This window comes from Chiloscyllium punctatum, chromosome 9 (assembly GCF_047496795.1).
Source record: "Chiloscyllium punctatum isolate Juve2018m chromosome 9, sChiPun1.3, whole genome shotgun sequence".
NCBI lineage: Eukaryota > Metazoa > Chordata > Chondrichthyes > Orectolobiformes > Hemiscylliidae > Chiloscyllium > Chiloscyllium punctatum.
In genome coordinates, this window is record NC_092747.1 from 79,917,936 (window position 1) to 79,938,201 (window position 20,266).

Here is a 20,266-nt window from a genome sequence, read left to right on the forward strand (position 1 = left end):
ACCGGCCTCAGCACAAGTTTCTGCAAAAGTTCCTTTTCTGTTTAGTACCTGAGAAATTGCGGATGTGGTGCACCTTGCCCCGAGAGAGAACAGTTTAGACCAGATTCTGTTTTTTTTTATTTGCAAACCTGAATAGAACGCGAATAAGTAAATCGCTGATTTAGAATCAAACTGTCGACAATCACAACCAATTGGATTCACTACTGACAGGAGTTCCTGAGGATGGCGAGTATGACACTGGAAATCGCTGCCTTCATATTATCCGTATCTGGCTTTATTTTGGTGTCATCAACTTTGCCCACAGACTATTGGAAGGTCTCCTCCATCGACGGTACAGTTATCACCACGGCCACTTTCTGGGCCAATCTTTGGAAAACTTGTGTAACAGATTCCACTGGGGTCTCCAACTGCAAAGACTTCCCTTCCATGCTGGCCCTCGATGGTTGGTGATTTTAAAAGTAATCAGTCTGAATGAACCCTTTCTCTCTCCCGGTGTTAGCTCTCTAGCTGCTGCAGGTGCGCTGTGTCGGGAATATTCCTGTCTGATTTTATATTTTCATTCAGCTCCTCTCTTGTCTGCGAGCTATGGATTCGCTGAATACAATTACTTGTCACGTCTCAGAATCATAGAATCCCTACACCAAGGAAAGACGCCGTTCGGCCCATCGAGTCAGCACCGATTTGAGACCATCCCATGCATCGCACCTCTCCTAACTACTCCAGTAACCACACATGACTAATCTATTTAGCCTGCACATCCCTCCACACTATGGGACAATTTAGCATGGCTAATCTACCTAAGTTGCACAACTTTGGACTTAGTTTTTGGCATTTGGAAAGGAAGAGATTTTAGGCAGCATTAATTTGCTTGTCTAATTGAATGACCTTAAAAAAAGTAAATGGTAGAATGGTAAGTTTGTAAGAATTTGAATTCAAAAACAAAAAAAGTGAACAGTGAATTGTGAGGGTGATGCTGAGCGATTTCAGAGGGATAGTGACTAGTTAGCCAAATGGGCAGACACCTAGCAATGCAGAATTTCAATGCAGGGAAATGTGAGGTAATTCATTTTGGTGAAAGAAACACAAGAGACCATACAGTCTCAGTGGTACAACTATGAGTGAAGTACAGGGGCAGAGGGACCATGGCATTCACATACGTGATTCTCTGAAAGTGGCCAGGCAAGTTGAAACATTTGTTACGAAGATTTATGGGATCCTTGGATTTGTAAGTAGAGTCTTGGAGTATAAATGAAAGAAAATGTTGTTGCATCTCTAGAAATCATTGGTCAGATTACATTTAGAGTATTGTGTTCAGTTCTGGGCACTTTATTTAAGGAAGGATGCTAAAGCCATGGAGAGAGTTCAAAGGAAATTTATTAGAATACCAGGAATGAACGATTTTGTACACAAGGAAAGATTAGAGATGCTTATTATTAGAGGCTTATTCTCCTTGGAGCAGGGTTGATTTAGGAGATGACTTTGTTGAACTGTTCAAAATTATTAACAATTTTGACAATGTTAGTTGATGTATCAGCAACTAGGGTTACAACTTCAAGATTGTCAGTAAGAGAGCTCATGAGGAGAAATTTCTTTATCCAGAGAGTTGTTAGGAATTGGAATGCACTACCTGGGAGAATGCACTACCTTGAAAAGACAGCTGGATATATATTTGAAAGAGATGGAATTAGAGGACTACAGAGCTAGGACTGGAGAGTGGGACTAGCTGGGCAGCTCTTTCGGACGCCTCACCCAATACAATGGCTCAAATGGCCTCCTTCTTTACTGTAAAATTCTATGATTCTAAAAAGATCAAATTCGATTTATGGACTGTTTTGATATTAACATCCTAAAGCATGATGTTAATGAACCTGCTGTACATGTGCAGGAATAAGCCGATTGCAATCTCACTAATCGCTTCAGTATTTACCCCTGCTTGTGTAAATTTCTGTGTTACTGTGGGGAGACTCTTGGCATTAACAGTCCATGTGCTTCTCCTTCTAAACAAATCATTATTTTTCTTGTACCTTCGTTCCACCCAGTGTTCTATTTTTCTGATCTTTCCATTCATTTATTTCTCTTAGTTTTCCAGCATAAAGCTTTCACCCTTCTTCTGCTCTGTCAATTATTCTCAGAACTCCTTTTTTTTAGTTTCCAGGCAATTTTAGTTGGAATATTAGCATTTCCACTTTCAGCATATTTCACAATCCTACGTGTATTTAAAAGATCTTTTTCGTGCAATTTTCCTGTCCAACTTCTTTGTTCGACCATTGGAGACTAGCCAAAATTAAAGTGCCCAAACACTTAGCTCATTCATGGGCTGAGAAAATTTGAAACAAAAACTAAAGCAAAAACTGTTGAGAGTTGGTCTGACACCCCCTCTCACCAGAGGTACCTCTCTTCTGGACTTAGATCTGTAGTTTTCTAAAATGTCATCACATTAATGCAAGTCTGCATCACTGTGAGATCCTTATCACTCAATTCACTAAGCTCTATTCACCTGCTCACTCCCATGGACTGGAAACCTTTATGTTTGGCTGAAAGTACCTTGTTAGTGTTATCCTACCTACTTGTTTAATTCCATTACTCTTGTGTCAGTTTAAAAGAAAGAGATCCCAAGAGTCATGAGATTTTCCTGTCAGTCTAGCTCCTTGTCCAAACATGAGTTATCTTAGTAAAACAGACTAAGCTTTGTTGTTGCAAAGCAAACAGTTTCTAAATGGGCAATTACATTGTTCCAGTTTGCTCATTGAAATAGTGGGAGGGCAATAACCCCACCATGTGCTGGGTATATCAATGCTATAGTAATCAATACATTTGTTGCTGTTATAATATCTCAGTAATGGTCAGATTTCAACTAACCCCATCCAGATCCATTCATCATCCCCAAGATCCAAGACTGAAAATACTAGCTGACTGAATTTTTATGTTTTTTTAAAAACTGTTTTGAAACCAACAGCAAATTGAGGCAAGATCAAAATGATGAGATGGGAAGATTGCCTTTCCCTGATGTGGCCAGTGAAATAACAAAGATATCCCTAACACAATTAAGATCCGACTAAACATTGAGAGTAAATTTGTCTTTAGATTAGACTCTACTGGAATTGGCAAAGCAAATTGAGTTATCTTGCATTTTTACTTATGTATAATGCAAGTTTGTTTTAGAAAATATTTGTTTTAGAAACTACTCTAGGGAAATGCGGATAGAAACTTTCACGGTCGCTCAGAATATGTTGACCTTGAGAGGTGGAGGTCACTTGCTAATTCAACATTTATTACAGCCAGAAGTGGTTAGGCCTAGGATACTGCCCTCAGGCACTCCTCCAGAGATGTTCTGGAGCTCAGATGACTGATCTCGAACAACTACATTCCTTTATGCCAGGTATAGCTCCAACCAGAGGAAGGTTTTCACTTGATTCCAGTTTTGCATTGCCTCCTTGATATCACAATCAATCAAATGCAGCCTTAATGTCAAGACCAGTCACTCTGATCTCACCTCTGGAATTCAGTTCTTTTGTCCATGTTAGACCTAAGTCAGAAGCTGAGTGACCCTGGTGCAACCCAAACTGAGTGTCTGAGCTGTTACCCCTTTGTACGTACTACTTGAAAGTGCTGTTGACAACTCTTCCATCAGTTTATTAATGATTGAGAGTGAACATTTGAACACTCTCACCTGTAAGGTCTCTTGCACCACTCACCATCTTGACTTAGAAATATATTGCCATAACAAATGGAGAAAAACTGCAGAATGTTGCAGCACACAGGCACTTGGGGGAACTTACACACAAAACACAGAAAACTAGCACTCAAATGTAGCAAGTAATCAGGGAGGCTAATGGAATGTTAGCCCTTATTTCAAAGGCATTGGTATATAAGAGTAGTGAAGTCTCACTGCAACTGTACAAGTTGCTGATGAAATGACATCTGGAACAGTGTGAGCTGTTTTAGTCCCCTTATTTAAGGAAAGATGCTTCTTTGGAGGCAGTTCAGAGAAGGTTCACTTAGATGGAGGGATTGTGATATGAGCAAAGTTTAAACTCTATTTATTGGAGTTTAGAAGAATAAGAGGTGGTCTCTATGAAACTCTAATGTCTAGGGATATGCAGGGTAGGTGGATTAGCCATGGGAAATACAGGATTACAGGGATGGGTGAGTCTGGGTGGGATGCTCTTCAGAGGATCAATGTCGACTCAATGGGCCAAATGGACTGCTTCCACTCTCGAGATTCTATGAAACATAGGATTCTTTAAGGGGCTTGACAGGGTAAACGCTGAGAGGATGTTTCCCCTCATGGGAGAATTTAAGACCAGAGTGCATAGTCTCAGAGTAAAGGGTTCCAAATTTAAGAATGAGATGAAGAATTTATTCTTGCAAGGGATTGTGAATCTTTGAAACTCCTTGCTGCAGAGAGTTTGGGGGCATTATTATGTATATTTCAGACTGAGATAGAGAGATTCTTGACCAATAGAGGAATCTTGCTTATGAGGAAAGAAAAGGAAAGTGGACGTGGGGAATGTCAGTTCAGCCATGATACTATTGAATTGTGTATCAGACTTGAGAGGCCAAATGATTTACTTGTATTACTAGTCCTCACTGTTCTTATAGTTCCTTTAGTATCACAGAGTCAAAATCTCAGAACTCTCTCCCGAAAAAAGTTGTCTATGGCAAAATGGACTGCAGCAATTCAAGAAAGCAATTCACCACTACCCCTTTTTTCCAGGGCAATTGAGATGGGCTATTAATGTTGACCCAGTTGGTGATGCCCACATCCCATAAAAAGAATTTTAAAATATTGAGTGGCAATTGGCCAGGTTGCATTGGTCCTTCTTTTTGTGGACAACACATACTTGTGTAGTTTTCAATTTTATCAAATCAATACCAATGTTGTAGTTCTACTGGAACAGCTTGGCTAGGGATGCAGGAAGTTCTGGAGCACAAGTCTTCAGTTCTATTGCAGGAATACTGTAAGGACTAATATTCTTGCAGTGTTCAATGACTTTAACCGTTCCTTACTATTAATTAAAGTGAATCAATTTCACTAAAGCTGGCATCTATGATGCTGGTAACCTCAGGAGAAGACCGAAATTGATCATCCACTAAGGACATTTGGCTGAAGGTTTTCACCAGTGCTTGTCTTGTCATTTGTACTGTTGTTCTGGGCTCCTACATTATTGAGGATCTTTCCCCTGTTAATTACCTGCTAACATTCATAACCAGATGTGGCAGGATTGCAGATCTGTTATTTATGAGATCACTTAGCTCCATCCATGGTTTTGTGTGAGGGAAGTTGAGTCTTATAAACTTCATTGAGATTTTTGAAGAAGTAACCAAGAAGATTGATGAGGGCAGAGTGGTAGGCATTGTTTACTTGGACTTAAGTAAAACCTTTGGCAAGCTTCTGCATGGAAGACTAATAGTAAAGTTACATCACATAGGATTCAAGGTGAGTTTGTCAACTGGATACAAATTTCACTTAACGGAAGGAAACAGAGAGATGATGGAGGATTGTTTTTCAGACCGAAGGCCTGTGACCAGTGCTGTTCCACAGGGATTGTTTCTGGGTCTACTTTTGTTTGTAATTTACATAAATGATTTAGATGAGAACATGGTTAGTAAGTTTGTGGATGAAGCCAAAATTGGCGATATAGTGTACGGTGAAGAAGGTTATTAATAATTACAAAGAGATCTTGATCACTCTGTTCAATGGGCTAAAGAGTGTCAGATGGAGTTTAATTTGGACAAATACGAGGTATTGCATTTTGGTGAAACAAACGAGGGCAGGGCTTGTACAATTAAATGAAGGGCCTTGGGTAGTGTTGTAGAGCAGAGAGACTGTAGGGGTTCAGGTACATAATTATTTGAAGTTTGCATCACCTATAGATAGGATGGTTAAGAAGGAGGTTACCTCACTTGCCTTCATTGGTCAGACCTTTGAATATAGAAATTGGGATGTAATGTTGAGATTGCTGGTGAGGCCTTTTCCAGAGTACTGTGACCAGTCCTGTTTAAGAAGGCTGTTATTAAGGTGGAGAGGGTTCAGAAGAGACTTAACAGGATGTTGACAGGAATGAAGAGTGTGAGTTATAGGGAGAATCTGTATAGACCAGGACTTCTTTCATTTGGAATATAGGAGGTTGAATGGTGACCATATAGAGATTAATAATATCATGAGGGGTATAGATAAAGTGAATGGTAGGTATCTGTTCCCTACGATGGAGAATTTCAAGACTGGATGCATATTTTTAAGCTGAGAGGAGAAAGATTTAAACATTTAAAAGACATTTAGATAAGTACATGAATAAGAAATATATGGGTAGATAGGGGCCAAGCTCAGGCGAGTGAAACTGTTTTAGGGTGAGATTATGATCAACACTTTTTGGTGGGACTGAAGGGTCTGTTTCCATTCTGCAAGGCTCTATGACGCTATGACTCCATTGTTCACATGCTTCTTCCATTGTTTGGCAGTCCTGAATTACAGCTTTACCAAGTTGAGTCCTCATTTTTAAGCATCACTGATCCTGCTCCTGACATGCCCTCCTGCATTCTTTATTGAACCAGAGTTGACCCCCCTGGCTAAACGGTAATGATAGAGTGGAGGTATGCCAAGCAATGAGGTTACAGATTGTGTTGGAGTATGATTGCCAGTGATAGCCTCATGGATTTCCAGTCTTGAGTTGTTAGATCTGTTTGAAGTCTATCCAATTTAACAATTTAATAGCGCCAAAAGAGGATATTCTCAATCCACAAAGACTGTACAATGGTAACTCTTAATGGAATTAACATAGACAGATGTATCTGTGGCAAGCAGATTATTGACAATGAGGTCAAGTGTGCTTTTCACTCTCGTTGGTTCCCTCACCACCTGCTGCAGACCCAGTCTAGCAGCAATGTCCTTTTTGACTCAACCAAATTGGTCAGTAGTGGTGATGCCAAGCCAGTTTTGATGGTGAGTCCTATGCACAGATTAGAAGAGGTGTGCAACATAGACAGTATTGATTTATCAGCTTGCGGAGGGGTGGACTGTGGTAGTCGGCAAGAGGTTTCCTTGCCCATGTCTGATCTGATGCCATGAGGGCTCATGGGTACCTCGTGTCAATGCTGGGGATTCCCAAGATTCCCTCATAACTGTGTACCACTATGCTGCCTCATCTGTTGGGTCTCTCAGCCAGTGGGACAGTTGAGGCATGCCAGCTTCCTACTATATTTTATATAACTGAAAGAATTCATGTCATACATAGGTCAGACCAGGTAAGGATGGCAGATATAATCCTTAAAGGCTGTTAGTGAACCAGATGGATTTTTAGCACAATTGTTACTCTGACTGGCTTTTGAATTTTAAATATATTAACTGAATTTAAGCTCCACCAGCTATAGTGGTGCCTTCAGGGAGGCAGAAGGCAGGAATTACTAGTGTAATGACATTACCACTATACCATGGTATGAGATGGTAAATTTTCCAGTTAAGAAAATATGCTTACTAACTTTTGACTTATATCCAGACATTGGTGAAAACTCATTAAACTATCAAGATTCCAAATAACTGTTCCAAAATAAGTCAAAAGCAAATTAGTATCTATGACAATAAGGTATTGACATCACTGTTTAAAGGAAGCAGCTTTGCCACTTTACACCTCAAGGTCGGGTAGCAGTCTAGATCAGAAAGAAGCTCAGGATACAAATTAATTTTACAACAATATTTCATAGATACTAATTTCATGATATTTAACTCTAAACAGAAGATATCGAAAGATGATTGAGTGATAGCAACCTGTCTGTGTATATATGTACACTAGACAGCTGCATTCGATACCTCCATTAATTGATTATATATCATAGAGTATCCAATCAAATATATTTCTTGATATAGTTAGTAGATTAAAAATGTGACAGTACCGTTTAGTTGCAAATTTAAGTATTTAACTTATAGCTAGTTAAGGCTGGATGACCAATCTGACTGACCTGATTAAAGCTAGTTTGTGATTTGATAAAAGACAGATGTATTCTGGTCTGATTAAAGTCCTTTATTTTATGTTTATATTATTCTCAGGTTATCCAGTTTATTCTTATTTGTGTAAATATTATCATAAGCTTTATCATAAATTAAAATTCCTGAGAGCTGCAGGATATTTTTATTTCTTAGTTGAAATAGTTAAGATGTCAATTATCTACAAATGCTGACAGTAAATCTAATCCAATATAATCTGCTTTAGTTGTTTATGTTTCTTTAATAAGAAAAGCTTTGTAGCTCAATGATCAGCAAATTGAAAAATATTGAACAGCACAAGTAATCCCTCAGGATTCAATGTCTGCTGTCCTTTTATCAGAAAACATTTGTCACTCTATCATTGATAGTATAAAACCCATTTTGTGAGCTTCAGAACATATTCAATTCATGTGAATTTGGATAAGAAAAGGCATACTGACATTGGAGACAGTCCACAGAAGATTCACTAGTTGATCCAGGGTATGAAAGCACTCTCTTTTGGGGAGATGTTGAGTAAATTGGGCCTGTATTCACTGGAATGTAGAAGAATCAGAGGTGTCATTAAGATTATTAGGATGCTACACAAGGGTAAATATGGAGTTACAAAATCACACAACACTAGGTTATAGTTCAACAGATTTATTTGGAAGCACTAGCTTTCCGAGCTCTGCTCCTTTATCAGGTGGTTAGGGAGCAGCACTCCGAAAGCTAATGCTTCCAAATAACCTGTTGGATTATAACCTGGTGTTATGTGATTTTTAACTTTGTACATGCCAGTCCAAAACCAGCACCTCCACATTGTAAATATGGAGCCAGTGTTGTAGGAAAATTTAGAAAAGGAGAAATAATCTCAGAATAAGGATCTGCATGTTTAAGACAGAGATGAGGAGAGTATTCGTTCTGTCAGAGGGTAGTGAATCTGTGGAATTCACAGAGGACTGTCAAGTTTGGTCATTAAGTCCACTCAAGGCTGAAATAGAGTTTTAATTAGTAATGTAATCAAGGGTTATGAAGAAAAGCCAGGAGAGTGGAGTTGAAGATGATCAGATCAGCCGTCATCTGACTGAATGGTGGAGCAGACTTGAAAAGCTAGATATCCTATTTCAGCTCAGTGAGTTTTGAATTTTGCAGACTTCATCAAAAAAGATTACTGGATATGGTTTGGAATCTGGTATACATAATCTTTGTCAGATAAAAGTGACAGGAAGTGTAGTCTAAATACTCGCACCTAATTTAAGCTCTTTCTCTTTTGACCTCAGTAATGTTCATATAAAATGATATTTAACTGCATTTCCTTCCTTGAACAGCATTTTGAATGCTGCTAATGCTTTCTAACTCAATGAAAAGCAATTTTCAAAATATTTTAACAATGAAAGTGTATCTAGTAATTTTCAAACAAATGGCAAAATAAGCCACACTTATGGAAGTTTTTGAAGAATGGATTTATGCAAAACCAGGTTCTACTGATATGTTAGTAACACTGATCTGTGCACCAAAGTCCTAAAAACCTAGAACAGTTGAATTTGAGTAAGGAATTATCCTTTCAAACATCTATCATTCCATTATTATTTGTAATTGGATTTTCATTCATTCATAGAATTGATCTTTGGTAGTATGGAACATGCGTATTGCTGAAAAAGACATCTTACTCTTTTCAGGACAATTAGCAAGAATACCAATTCAAGGGGAAATCCAACATTGCATAGAGTAAAGTGCTGTATGACTAATGAATTCTAATAGGTTACCATGAAGTGTAACCATGAAGAATGAACTCATTGATGCCGATTGATAGTTAACTCCATCTTTGTAATGGCTATGAGTTCATACCCATGAACAACAATTTTGTGCCATTAATTCATTTACTTTGTTCTACTAATATTTATGTAAAGAGCCATTAATGTTGTCTGTTTCCCATTTTTCCTCTCTTTGATGCTATTTGTTTCTGCCACTCTCTCAGACCACTATTCAATTCCTTGGAACTTCACTCACTTTTGCAGCATCTTACCCATTTTCCACTTCCTCACCACTGCACCCAGTACCTTCTCTCATTCTCCCGGTTTCTCCTCAACATCCCCAGTGCCTCCCTCAATCTCCAAGCTCCTGCTTCACTCCCCCAGCTCCTTCCCCACACCTCAAGTATCTTCCTCACTAACCCAGCTTTTCTCCCATAGCCCCAACATCCCACAATTCCTCAACATCACAGCCTCCATGCTAGCTTCTACCCTACTGTTCTAGCTCCATCTGACAACTTCAGCATCTCCTCGCTCCCCTGACCCTCCCCACTCTTTCAGCCCCTCTCTCTTTCCACAGCACATATTCCTGCTCTAGCCCTTGTCCTCTCTCAGGTTCCTCTCTGTAGAGATTGGAACTAGGAGGACCACATTTATTTTGAGATCCTTGATTGGGGTTGTTAACCTGGTCCAATCAGGAAGCCCTGGCTGACCAATATGAGCAGGGAATTTAAAATCTCCTCAGTTCTGGGGACTGACTCCAAGCTGGTTAGCCACAGCTAGTGTGCTGTGAGGAAGAATTCAGTTCTCTGAGCTGGGAGATATTGCCTTATGCTTTTCTTTTTTGTTTTTGTGTGTTTTTTGGGTTTCTCCTTTTCTTAAAAAAAATATATAAATAGAGAATTTAGAATCTCCTCAGTTCTGGGATTGACTCTGAACTGGTTGGCTACAGGCAGTGTACTGTGTGCAAGTAAATAAAGGGAGAGTTGGGTGATGGGATGTTGGTCTCTGTGCAGTTGTTTTAGTGGCAACAGGAGAAAACAGTACAGGCCTGAAGAACATTCACTTGCAACAGTCATCTTGGAGTTGGGATAACCAGTTCTGGCAACATGTCCTTACTTGGGAAGCTTGACTCATTTGATCCTGCTGTCAAAGACTGAACCCAGTATGTGGAAAGAATGCAATAATTTTTCAGGGTAGATGACATTAAGGCAGATGGGAAGCAATGAGTAATCCTTCTGGCTGCTTGCGGACCCGCAGCATTTTTGGTTGTAAGGAGTTCAACTTTCCCAGAGGCACCAGAAACTAAAATCTTCCAAGAGTTGACAGAGTTGGTTAAGGAATGTTCTTTTATATCTGAGACACTATTGATCTTATTCAGCTGTTAGAGCACTGGGGGAATCTGTACTGAGATTTTTGACAAGGTTAAGACAGCTGGCAGAGGCAAGTGGTTTTAGATTAACCCTGAATGAGATGCTGAGTGACCATTTCGTATGTGGGATTAATTATGTAACCATGCAGAAGCGTATACCAGCTGAAGCCTAGCTGGACTTCAAACAAGCAATATAACTGGTTTTTTCATTAGAATATGTAGCAAGTGGAACATGTGAGCTATAGGACATCCCAACAGAAGTGGACTCCCTTACCTGTCCGACTGAGTTGAGGGAATGCAACTTGAGTGTAGGTGACCGCAATGCCTCACACAGGGCATTTCCTGAGCAGAAGAACCATGGGTCAGCCCACAGCAGAACCCCTCAACAAAGCTGAGCCTTGGACAAGTGGCTGCAAATTTTTCAGGATCTGGGTCAGCAAGCCATTTTTGTTGCTGTCAGTATGCAGATTTGGGATAACAAAGGAGTCTAACAAGGCCTGACTCATAGGTCAGTACCCAGGAGAGTGCATGCCCTGAAAAGTTCCCCTACCTGTGGGTTGGAACAATTTAAATTGCTTAGCGACATTCAAATCAGAACCAATAAAATTGATGTTCAGTTAAATTGTCACCCACTTGCCATGGAGGTCGATAGTGGTGCAGCTGCATTGTGGTTACAGAACATATCTTTAACAAGATTCTCTCAGGACTCCAACCCTTAATTTTGTGCAAGACCTCAGACAAACTGAGAACATACACTGGAGAACCATTGCAGATTGAGGGTACGACTTCGGTTCCTGATGATAGTGAGAGGCTCAGACCCAGGTCTATTGGGGCAGAATTGGTTGGAAAAGATTCACCTACATTGGCTCAACATCTTTCAATCAAAAATTGGTTGCTTCAATGAAGTCCTGGTGAAATACCCAAGAGTTCTTTAGGGAGGGCTTGGGACTAGCAAAGAGGCTAAGCCACTTTACATGTTGACCAGGAAGCAATTATGCGATTTTGCAAGGTCTGCCTGGTGTCATTTGCCTTACGTGCAAAAGTAGAGGAGGATATCAGGAAGCTGGAGAGCAAGGGAATTATCAAACCAGTACAACTTGCAGAATGGGCAGTACTGGTTGTACTGATTGTGAAGCCTGGATGGCTCAGTTGGCCTTTGTGGGGATGTTAAGCAAATGGTAAACCACTTCTTGTGGCTGGATAAATACTTAATCCCTTGCATGGAGCACTTGTAAGCAAAATTGTCATGGGGGTCTACCCTTGATAAAGCTAGACATGAGCCACACCTACTTGCAACTGTGTCCAGATGGAGAGTGTCAGAAGGATGCCACAATTAATACCCATCCGGGTTTATACCAATATGCAAAACTACCATTTGGGGTATCATCAGCTTGTAAACTTTTTCAGTGGACTATGGAGAACATTTTACAAGGGCTAGCCTAGGATGCCATTTACCTGGATGACATGCTAATAACCAGAAAGATCAACAGAGCTTGGACATAGTGCTTAAATGTTTCTGCCATGCAGGCATATGCCATAGAAGAGAAGAATGGCTCATCAGGATCATCCAGGGGTTTCCAAGGCGCTAGTAAGAAGCCATGTTTGGTGGCCAGAGTCAGATGCTGACATAGTTGTTATGGAGGGGCAGTATTAAACTGTCAACAAGGACAAAAATTGCCACCAGTAGCATCTGCATATTCATGGGAATAGCTGGGTAAACCCTGGACTCGGTTACATGCTGACTATGCTGGTCCTTGCTTAGGCTCAATGTTCCTGGTCATTGTGAACACCCATTCTAAGTGGTTGGATGTACATAAATTTTGCTTAGCAAACTCAAGGATGACAAATGAGAAGCCACAAGCATCATTCATGAAGCATGGACGCCTGGAAGTATTGGATGCAGACAACGGGACATAATTTACCAGCAGAGAATCTGAATATTTCCTACAGGTAAATGGCTTTCAATATATCAGGACAGTTCCATACCATCCATGGTCCAATAGTATGGCTGAAAGAACAGTTCAAATGTTGAAGGTAGAAGTTAAAAAGCAGTGGAGTTGCTGATGAGAGAAGACTAGGTTGAAACTGACATTTTCAGACCTGTGGGAGGGTGGTTTGTGCTGAGATGACAGCAGGAACGCCAATGCCGGGCACATGCCTCCTCTTAGCGAGAGAGACAACTTAATTTGGAGGGCAAAGTTTGGTGCCAGAAATGGATCTGTATGGGTATGAAGCCAGATGAATGTGAGGTCATGCCCTATGATTGGTGAGGCAACCATGAACAAATGAAGCTCGCAAACAGGGCAGGAGCAAAACATACCTGGTCTGTCAGAATGGCCAGAAACCATACATTCTCCCCTTCCATTTAGTGTCAAGTAAACCTCAGAATCCAAGATGGATGCAGCCTCTGCATTGTTGTCAGAAGAAGAGGAGGAAACTCTCTTGGGAGTCTCCAGACAGGAGAGACAGTTCATAGTCAGGTATACATCATCCATGTCAGAGTCCAAATTAGCCTGGGGTGAAAACGTCACAGGAAAAGCCACAAGACAAAGACCAGGCCTACATCCCAGTAGGGGAAGGATGTAGCGATTGGAACAGGGTGGACTTCATTGACAATGGAATCTTGATTAGGGTTGAAAACCTGAGCCAATCAAGAAGCCCTAGCTGACCAATATAAACAGGAGATTCTGCACTTGATGTTTCTTTACTGTGTCCTACACCTATACCACACGACATAGGTGCTGGGGAGAAATAAGCACTCGTGCTGCTTGGCAGTAGTGTGGGGGATTACTTTTTTAAAAAGTAACCAGGAGATTATTAATTGCCTCGCTTGAGGACTAGAAAGAAAAAGAATAAAATATATAAATGGGGGATTCTGCATTCGATGTTTGTTCATTTTGTCCTTCACCTGCACTACATGAGATGGGGTGGGGGGACATGAGATAGGCGTTGGTGAATCAAATTAAGGAGAATCCAAAGGGTTTTAATAAATACATTAAGGACAAAAGGGTAACTAGGGAGAGAATAGGAACTTTTTTGAAGAAGTAACAAAGAAGATTGATGAGGGCAGAGTGGTGGCCGTGATCTATATGGACTTCAGTAAGGTGTTCGACGAGGTTCCCCATGGTAGACTGGTTAGCAAGGTTAGATCTCACTGAATATAGGGAGAACTAGCCATTTGGATACAGAACTGGCTTGAAGGTAGAAGACGTAGGGTGGCGATGGAGGGTTGTTTTTTCAGACTGAAGGCCTGTGACCAGTGGAATGCCACAAGGATCGGTGCTGGGTCCTCTACTTTTTGGCATTTATATAAATGGTTTGGATGGGAGCAAGTTAGTAAGTTTGCAGATGACACCAAAATTGGAGATGTAGTGGACAGCGAAGAAGGTTTCCTTAGAGTACAACAGGATCTTGATCAGAAGGGCCAATGGGCTGAGGAGTGGCAGATTGAGTTTAATTTAGATAAATATGAGGTGCTGCAGATTAGGAAAATAAATCTTAACAGGACTTATATACTTAATGGTAAGGTCCTAGGTAGTGTTGTTGAACAAAGAGACCTTGGAGTGCAGGTTCATAGCTCCTTGAAAGTGGAGTCATAGGTAGATAGGATAGTAAAGAAGGCATTTGGTATGCTTTCCGTTATTGGTCAGAGTATTGAGTACAGGAGTTTGGACGTCATGTTGCGGCTGTACAGGACACTGGTTAGACCACTGTTGGAATATTGCATGCAATTCTGGTCTCCTTCCTATCGGAAAGATGTTATAAAACTTGATAGGGTTCAGAAATGATTCACAAGGATGTTGCCAGGGTTGGAGGATTTGAGCTTTAAGGAGAGGGTGAACAGGCTGGGGCTGTTATCCCTGGACCATTGGAGGCTGAGAGGTGACCTTATAGAGGTTGACAAAATTATGAGGGGCATAGATAGGATAAATAGGTAAAGTCTTTTCTCTGGGGTCGGGGAGTCCAGAACGAGAGCGCATCAGTTTAGGGTGAGAGGGGAAAGATATAAAAAAGACCTAAGGGGTAACTTTTTCATGCAGAGGTTGGTATGGGTATGGAATGAGCTACCAGAGGAAATGGTGGAGGCTGGTACAATTGCAACATTTAAAAGGTATTTGGATGGGTATATGAATAGGAAGGGTCTGCAGGGGTATGGGCCGGGTGCTGGCAGGTGGGACTAGATTGGGTTGGGATATCTGGTCAGCATGGATGGGTTGGACTGAAGGGTCTGTTTCAATGCTGTACATCTCTATGACTCTATGACTGACTCTAAGCCGGCTGGCCACATATATTGTACTAAGCACAAGTAATGGGTGACTTGGTGACAGGATACCAGCTTCTGTGCAGTTATTTCCCTCTCCCATTCACTTCACCTCTGCCAGACTCCACCTACCACTCCCCAGCTCCCATAGTACCTTCCCTATTACCCCAGACCCCCTAAATCCCCAGCAACTCACCCAATATTGTCTCCCCCACACCTAAAACTGGTCACCCATTCCAGTAACACCTGTCATACCCACCCACTCTACTCCCCATGCGCTCCACTTCTCTCGACCCTTCCTTACTTTCCCAACCCATCAACAGCCCAGCAACTCCCCAATAAGGTCAAAGTTACTGGAGGTACATTGTATATAAAATAATGTAGAGGATTTATCTATGAGCCACAAGAGCTTTCATTCCATCAATGTAAATTTATGTTTAACCAATTCCTGGAAAACTGCAGTGATGCTCTAATACTGCACATCCAAGCTCCTTCACCTCATGGGATCTGTAAACCGACTTTACAGGTAACTTCCAGGAAACAAATGATACTCTTTTCAAAGTTGGATGAAGACATCCATGAGATATTCAATCAGTGAAGCCCAAATACAGCCAGTAATCTGACAATCAGACGTGACTCTGTACAAGTTCAAGATGCACATGTAGATCCTAGAGGCTACCTTCGATACTCGTCTGCATGAGAATAATGGCTGCATGCTGTGCCCTGCACAACACTGGGTGGCAGTAAGGTTTGGAGCTGGCAAAGGAACAAGGTACCAAGAACACATTATTTGCAGCCGAATGCAGTGAAAAGTAGAAGAAAGCCCAGTGCAGCATCAGCTGCTGCCTAGGATGCAAAGAATTTCTCTATTGCTGTAAGGAGTGTCCCATCCAACATCCAATGATCACATCCAACAGTCATGTCTCCTGTACCTCACTTCGCAGCCAACCCACCCTAATCTCACTGTAACAAGGCAATCTTGTACAAATTGTCTTATTTATACACATTACTTACTAGTCCTTGTTAATCCATGTAATCATATTCAACACAAGCAATTGAAAGGCACGTTGTACATTTATAATTCATATATTGTGTATTTTATATTTTATATATTTATATGGGTGCGCATGTTTGTTAATGGAACTGAGAAGCCTTGGGTAGATTCAATGACACCATTATTATAGGTACAAGTCAATGTTACTATGCCAAGAGGGGAAGGGATGTACACACAAAGTATTTGGACACGTTTTTTAGATTAGATTAGATTAGATTAGATTAGATTACTTACAGTGTGGAAACAGGCCCTTCGGCCCAACAAGTCCGCACCGCCCCGCCGAAGCGTAACCCACCCTTACCCCTACATCTACATCTACCCCTTACCTAACACTACGGGCAATTTAGCATGGCCAATTCACCTGACCTGCACATCTTTGGAGTGTGGGAGGAAACCGGAGCACCCGGAGGAAACCCACGCAGACACGGGGAGAACGTGCAAACTCCACACAGTCAGTCGCCTGAGGCGGGAATTGAACCCGGGTCTCTGGCGCTGTGAGGCCGCAGTGCTAACCACTGTGCCACCGTGCCGCCCACGTTCTTGAGAAACAGAATATGTTTTTGACGTGATATTTAAATAGCTAGTTAAATGCAATACATTTGAGACTTTTGTGAGTTTACATGCTAAGCATAAGAGTTCTGAGGAAGAGTCACTTAACCCGAAACATTAACTCTGATTTCTCTCCACACATGCTGCCAGACCTGCTGAGCTTTTCCAGCAATTTCTGGTTTTGTTTCTCTTTTGTTAATTATCTGAAGGTGTTATCACAAACAACCAAATGACTTCTTTCTTAACGCAAAATCACTTTTCACCTGTTATCCACCACCACAAAATCACCAATGTTTCCAATTCACCAAATCACATACAAATCCCATTAATGCAGACCACCAAAGGGAGAGGTAGGGAGAGAGGGAGGGAGCTAAATCCAAATGGGATTGGAATAGGAGATAAGGTACTCCACTCCCTGTGGTGCATATCTTTCTCTAAAAGCATTGAGAGTATTGATGGATATTGCATGCTCCCACTGCAACAACATGCAGGCATGAATGTAGCTGTGGAAGAGGGGCAGACAGTCAGCAATTATGACCCCCTTCACTGCCCTCTGTCTGGGCCTTTTTATAGCCAACTTGGTAGGGTTCATGAGCAGAACCACAAAGCAAGTCCACTAAATTGCCCACAACCTTCTACACAGGATGCCCAAAGGTCAGAAGTTTGGGCTGAAGTGCAATAAAAAGCACAACAAGAGATTTTTCTAATAACTGAAAAGGGAATTCAGCCATCCACACCCCAGACACAATCCTTTATGATGTAATTAGTGAAGCTAATCTCATGGTGTCAGTTAACCTTTTCAGGAACTAGCTGCCTTGTACATCAATCACCAATCATAGAGAGCAGGCAACATTGGAAAATTTTACAAGGAAAACATTATGAGTGACAAATGTAAATCCAATGGGATAATATTTCCTCAAATGCACATGTGTTATTGTGTAAATTCCTCTTGCTCCTAACCCTGTTACGTGGTATATTCCCTTGTGGCTTCAGCAGCTCAGAGGCAGAATGCAAAACTGTTCAAACATTCCTGGTCAATGGCTGCTGAGTGTTGAAGCACGTTTTGAACAATTCTCCTTCTTCGGGAGGCAGCTTGCATTACTCACATTCTCTACTCCAGCAGAAGAGAAATTGTCTTTAGTGAATCAAGTGAACACTTGTGGCATTAGTTAACTTTACATCATTGTTTGGAGTTAGTGTCTGGCTCAACTGAAAGATTAAGTTTCTACAGAAGCATGTCCGCCTTGAGTAATAGCAACATTACTGGTAATGAGCACCGGCTGTCAACAGAAAGTGTCTTTCTAGTTCTGAAAGGGATACCTAGTATGCATTCGGATGCAACAACGGCTTCATTCTTTGATGATGAGTATAAGTGCATCATTTCTTATACAGTCTGTGTTCCACTCATGAAGAATATGTTAGCCTGATTTAACTATAGAAGTTCGGTACTGATCAAATGTATCACAATGAACATCTCACATCAAATTGAACTTTCCAACTTCTAATAGAAACACCTATTCCCCAGATAGTTCACAAGAGGTCGGCATCTCCTCCTCCTACTATTTCTATACAGACAGAGAACGAAACATATTCATTATATATTTAAACCCGTATTATAATAGAAAGCAATTGTCTCTTCCACAGAGTGTTCAGTATTTGTGTTTAAGAAGGCACCTGGCTTAGGCTGAGTGAACACTCAGTTCAACTGACCAAGCTTCAGAATTCCTCCAGTTTTTTTTAAATAGTATGATTTGTCTGTGATGACCTGGTATAATTATTTGGGAAAGGACTAACACTCTCTAACCAGGCTTACTAATTTAAAATAATCACAACATAGTTGACTATACCATCTCATCCATCATAGAGTCATAGAGATGTACAGCATGGAAACAGACCCTTTGGTCCAACCTGTCCATGCTGACCAGATATCCCAACCCAATCTAGTCCCGCCTGCCAGCACCCGGTCCATATCCCTCCAAACCCTTCCTATTCATATACCCATCCAAATGCCTCTTAAATGTTGCAATTGTACCAGCCTCCACCACATCCTCTGGCAGCTCATTACATATATGTACCACCCTCTGCATGAAAAGGTTGCCCCTTAGGTCTCTTTTATATCTTTCCCCTCTCACCCTAAACCTATGACCTCTAGTTTTGCACTGCCCAACCTCAGGGAAAAGACTTTGCCTATTTATCCTATCCATGCCCCTCATAATTTTGTAAACCTCTATAATATCACCTCTCAGCCTCCAACGCTCCAGGGAAAACAGCCCTAGCCTGTTCAGTCTCTCCCTGTGGCTCAGATCCTCCAACCCTGGCAACATCCTTGTAAATCTTTTCTGAACCCTTTCAAGTTTCACAACATCTTTCTGATAGGATGGGAGAATTGCACACAATATTCCAACAGTGGCCTAACCAATGTCCTGTACAGTCGCAACATGACCTCCCAACTCCTGTATTCAATGTTCTGACCAATAAAGGAAAGCATACCAAACGCCTTCTACACTATCCTATCTACCTGCAACTCCACTTTCAAGAAGCTATGAACCTGCACTTCAAGGTCTCTTTGATCTTTCCATATTTGTTCATCTCACCATAGTCCATGTTTCCCTATTTACTTGTAACCAGAGAATCACCTCCAATGGCTTCTCCTTCTACTTCCACACTTTTACCTTTACAGCCCCAAGAGTCTATCCTTGGCCCCCTCCTTTTCTCTCATTTACGTGCTGCCCACATTGAATTTGTTTAAAATCACAGTGTTGATTTTTCTATATATGTTGATGGTACTGAGCTTTACTTTATTACCACCTGTACCAATTTTATTACTGCTACCAAATCATCAGATCACTGAGCTGATATCCAGTAATGGGTGAGTAGAAACCTTCCCCTGACTAAATAATGGGAAGTCTGAAGCCACTGTTATTGGTAATGTTGTGGATGTACAAGACATTGTTTAGGCCACTTTTGGAGCATTGCATACAATTCTAGTCTCCTTCCTATCGGTCTTCACTCTAAACTCCTTTCTCGACCAAATGACTCCATCATTCTCCCTGGCAATAGTCTGGATAAGTTAAGCCAATCTGTTTAATTTGATTAGATTTATTATTGTTGCACATACCTAAGTACAGTAAAAAGTTTTGTTTTGTGAGCAGTAGATGCAGATCATACCACGCAGAGTGCATAAGGGTAAATAGAACAGAGTGAGGAAGGAGCACAAAGAGAGAGATCAAGATTTAAAATTTGAGGAGTTCATTCAGAACTTCAATAGAAGTAAGAAAGAAGCTGTTTTGGAATTTGTTCAGAGAGTCATAGAGATGTA

At 41.0% G+C, this 20,266-nt stretch overlaps 1 protein-coding gene across 1 annotated transcript in view; it reads left to right on the forward strand.

The window, feature by feature from the left end:
• The first annotated feature begins 222 nt into the window (after positions 1 to 222).
• cldn10a (claudin 10a) overlaps positions 223 to 20,266 on the forward strand; it is a 40,805-nt gene continuing 20,761 nt past the window's right edge. Inside the window, exon 1 of the mRNA XM_072576623.1 lies at positions 223 to 442. Coding sequence (XP_072432724.1) covers positions 223 to 442 — 220 coding nt within the window. The remainder of the gene's footprint in view (positions 443 to 20,266) is intronic.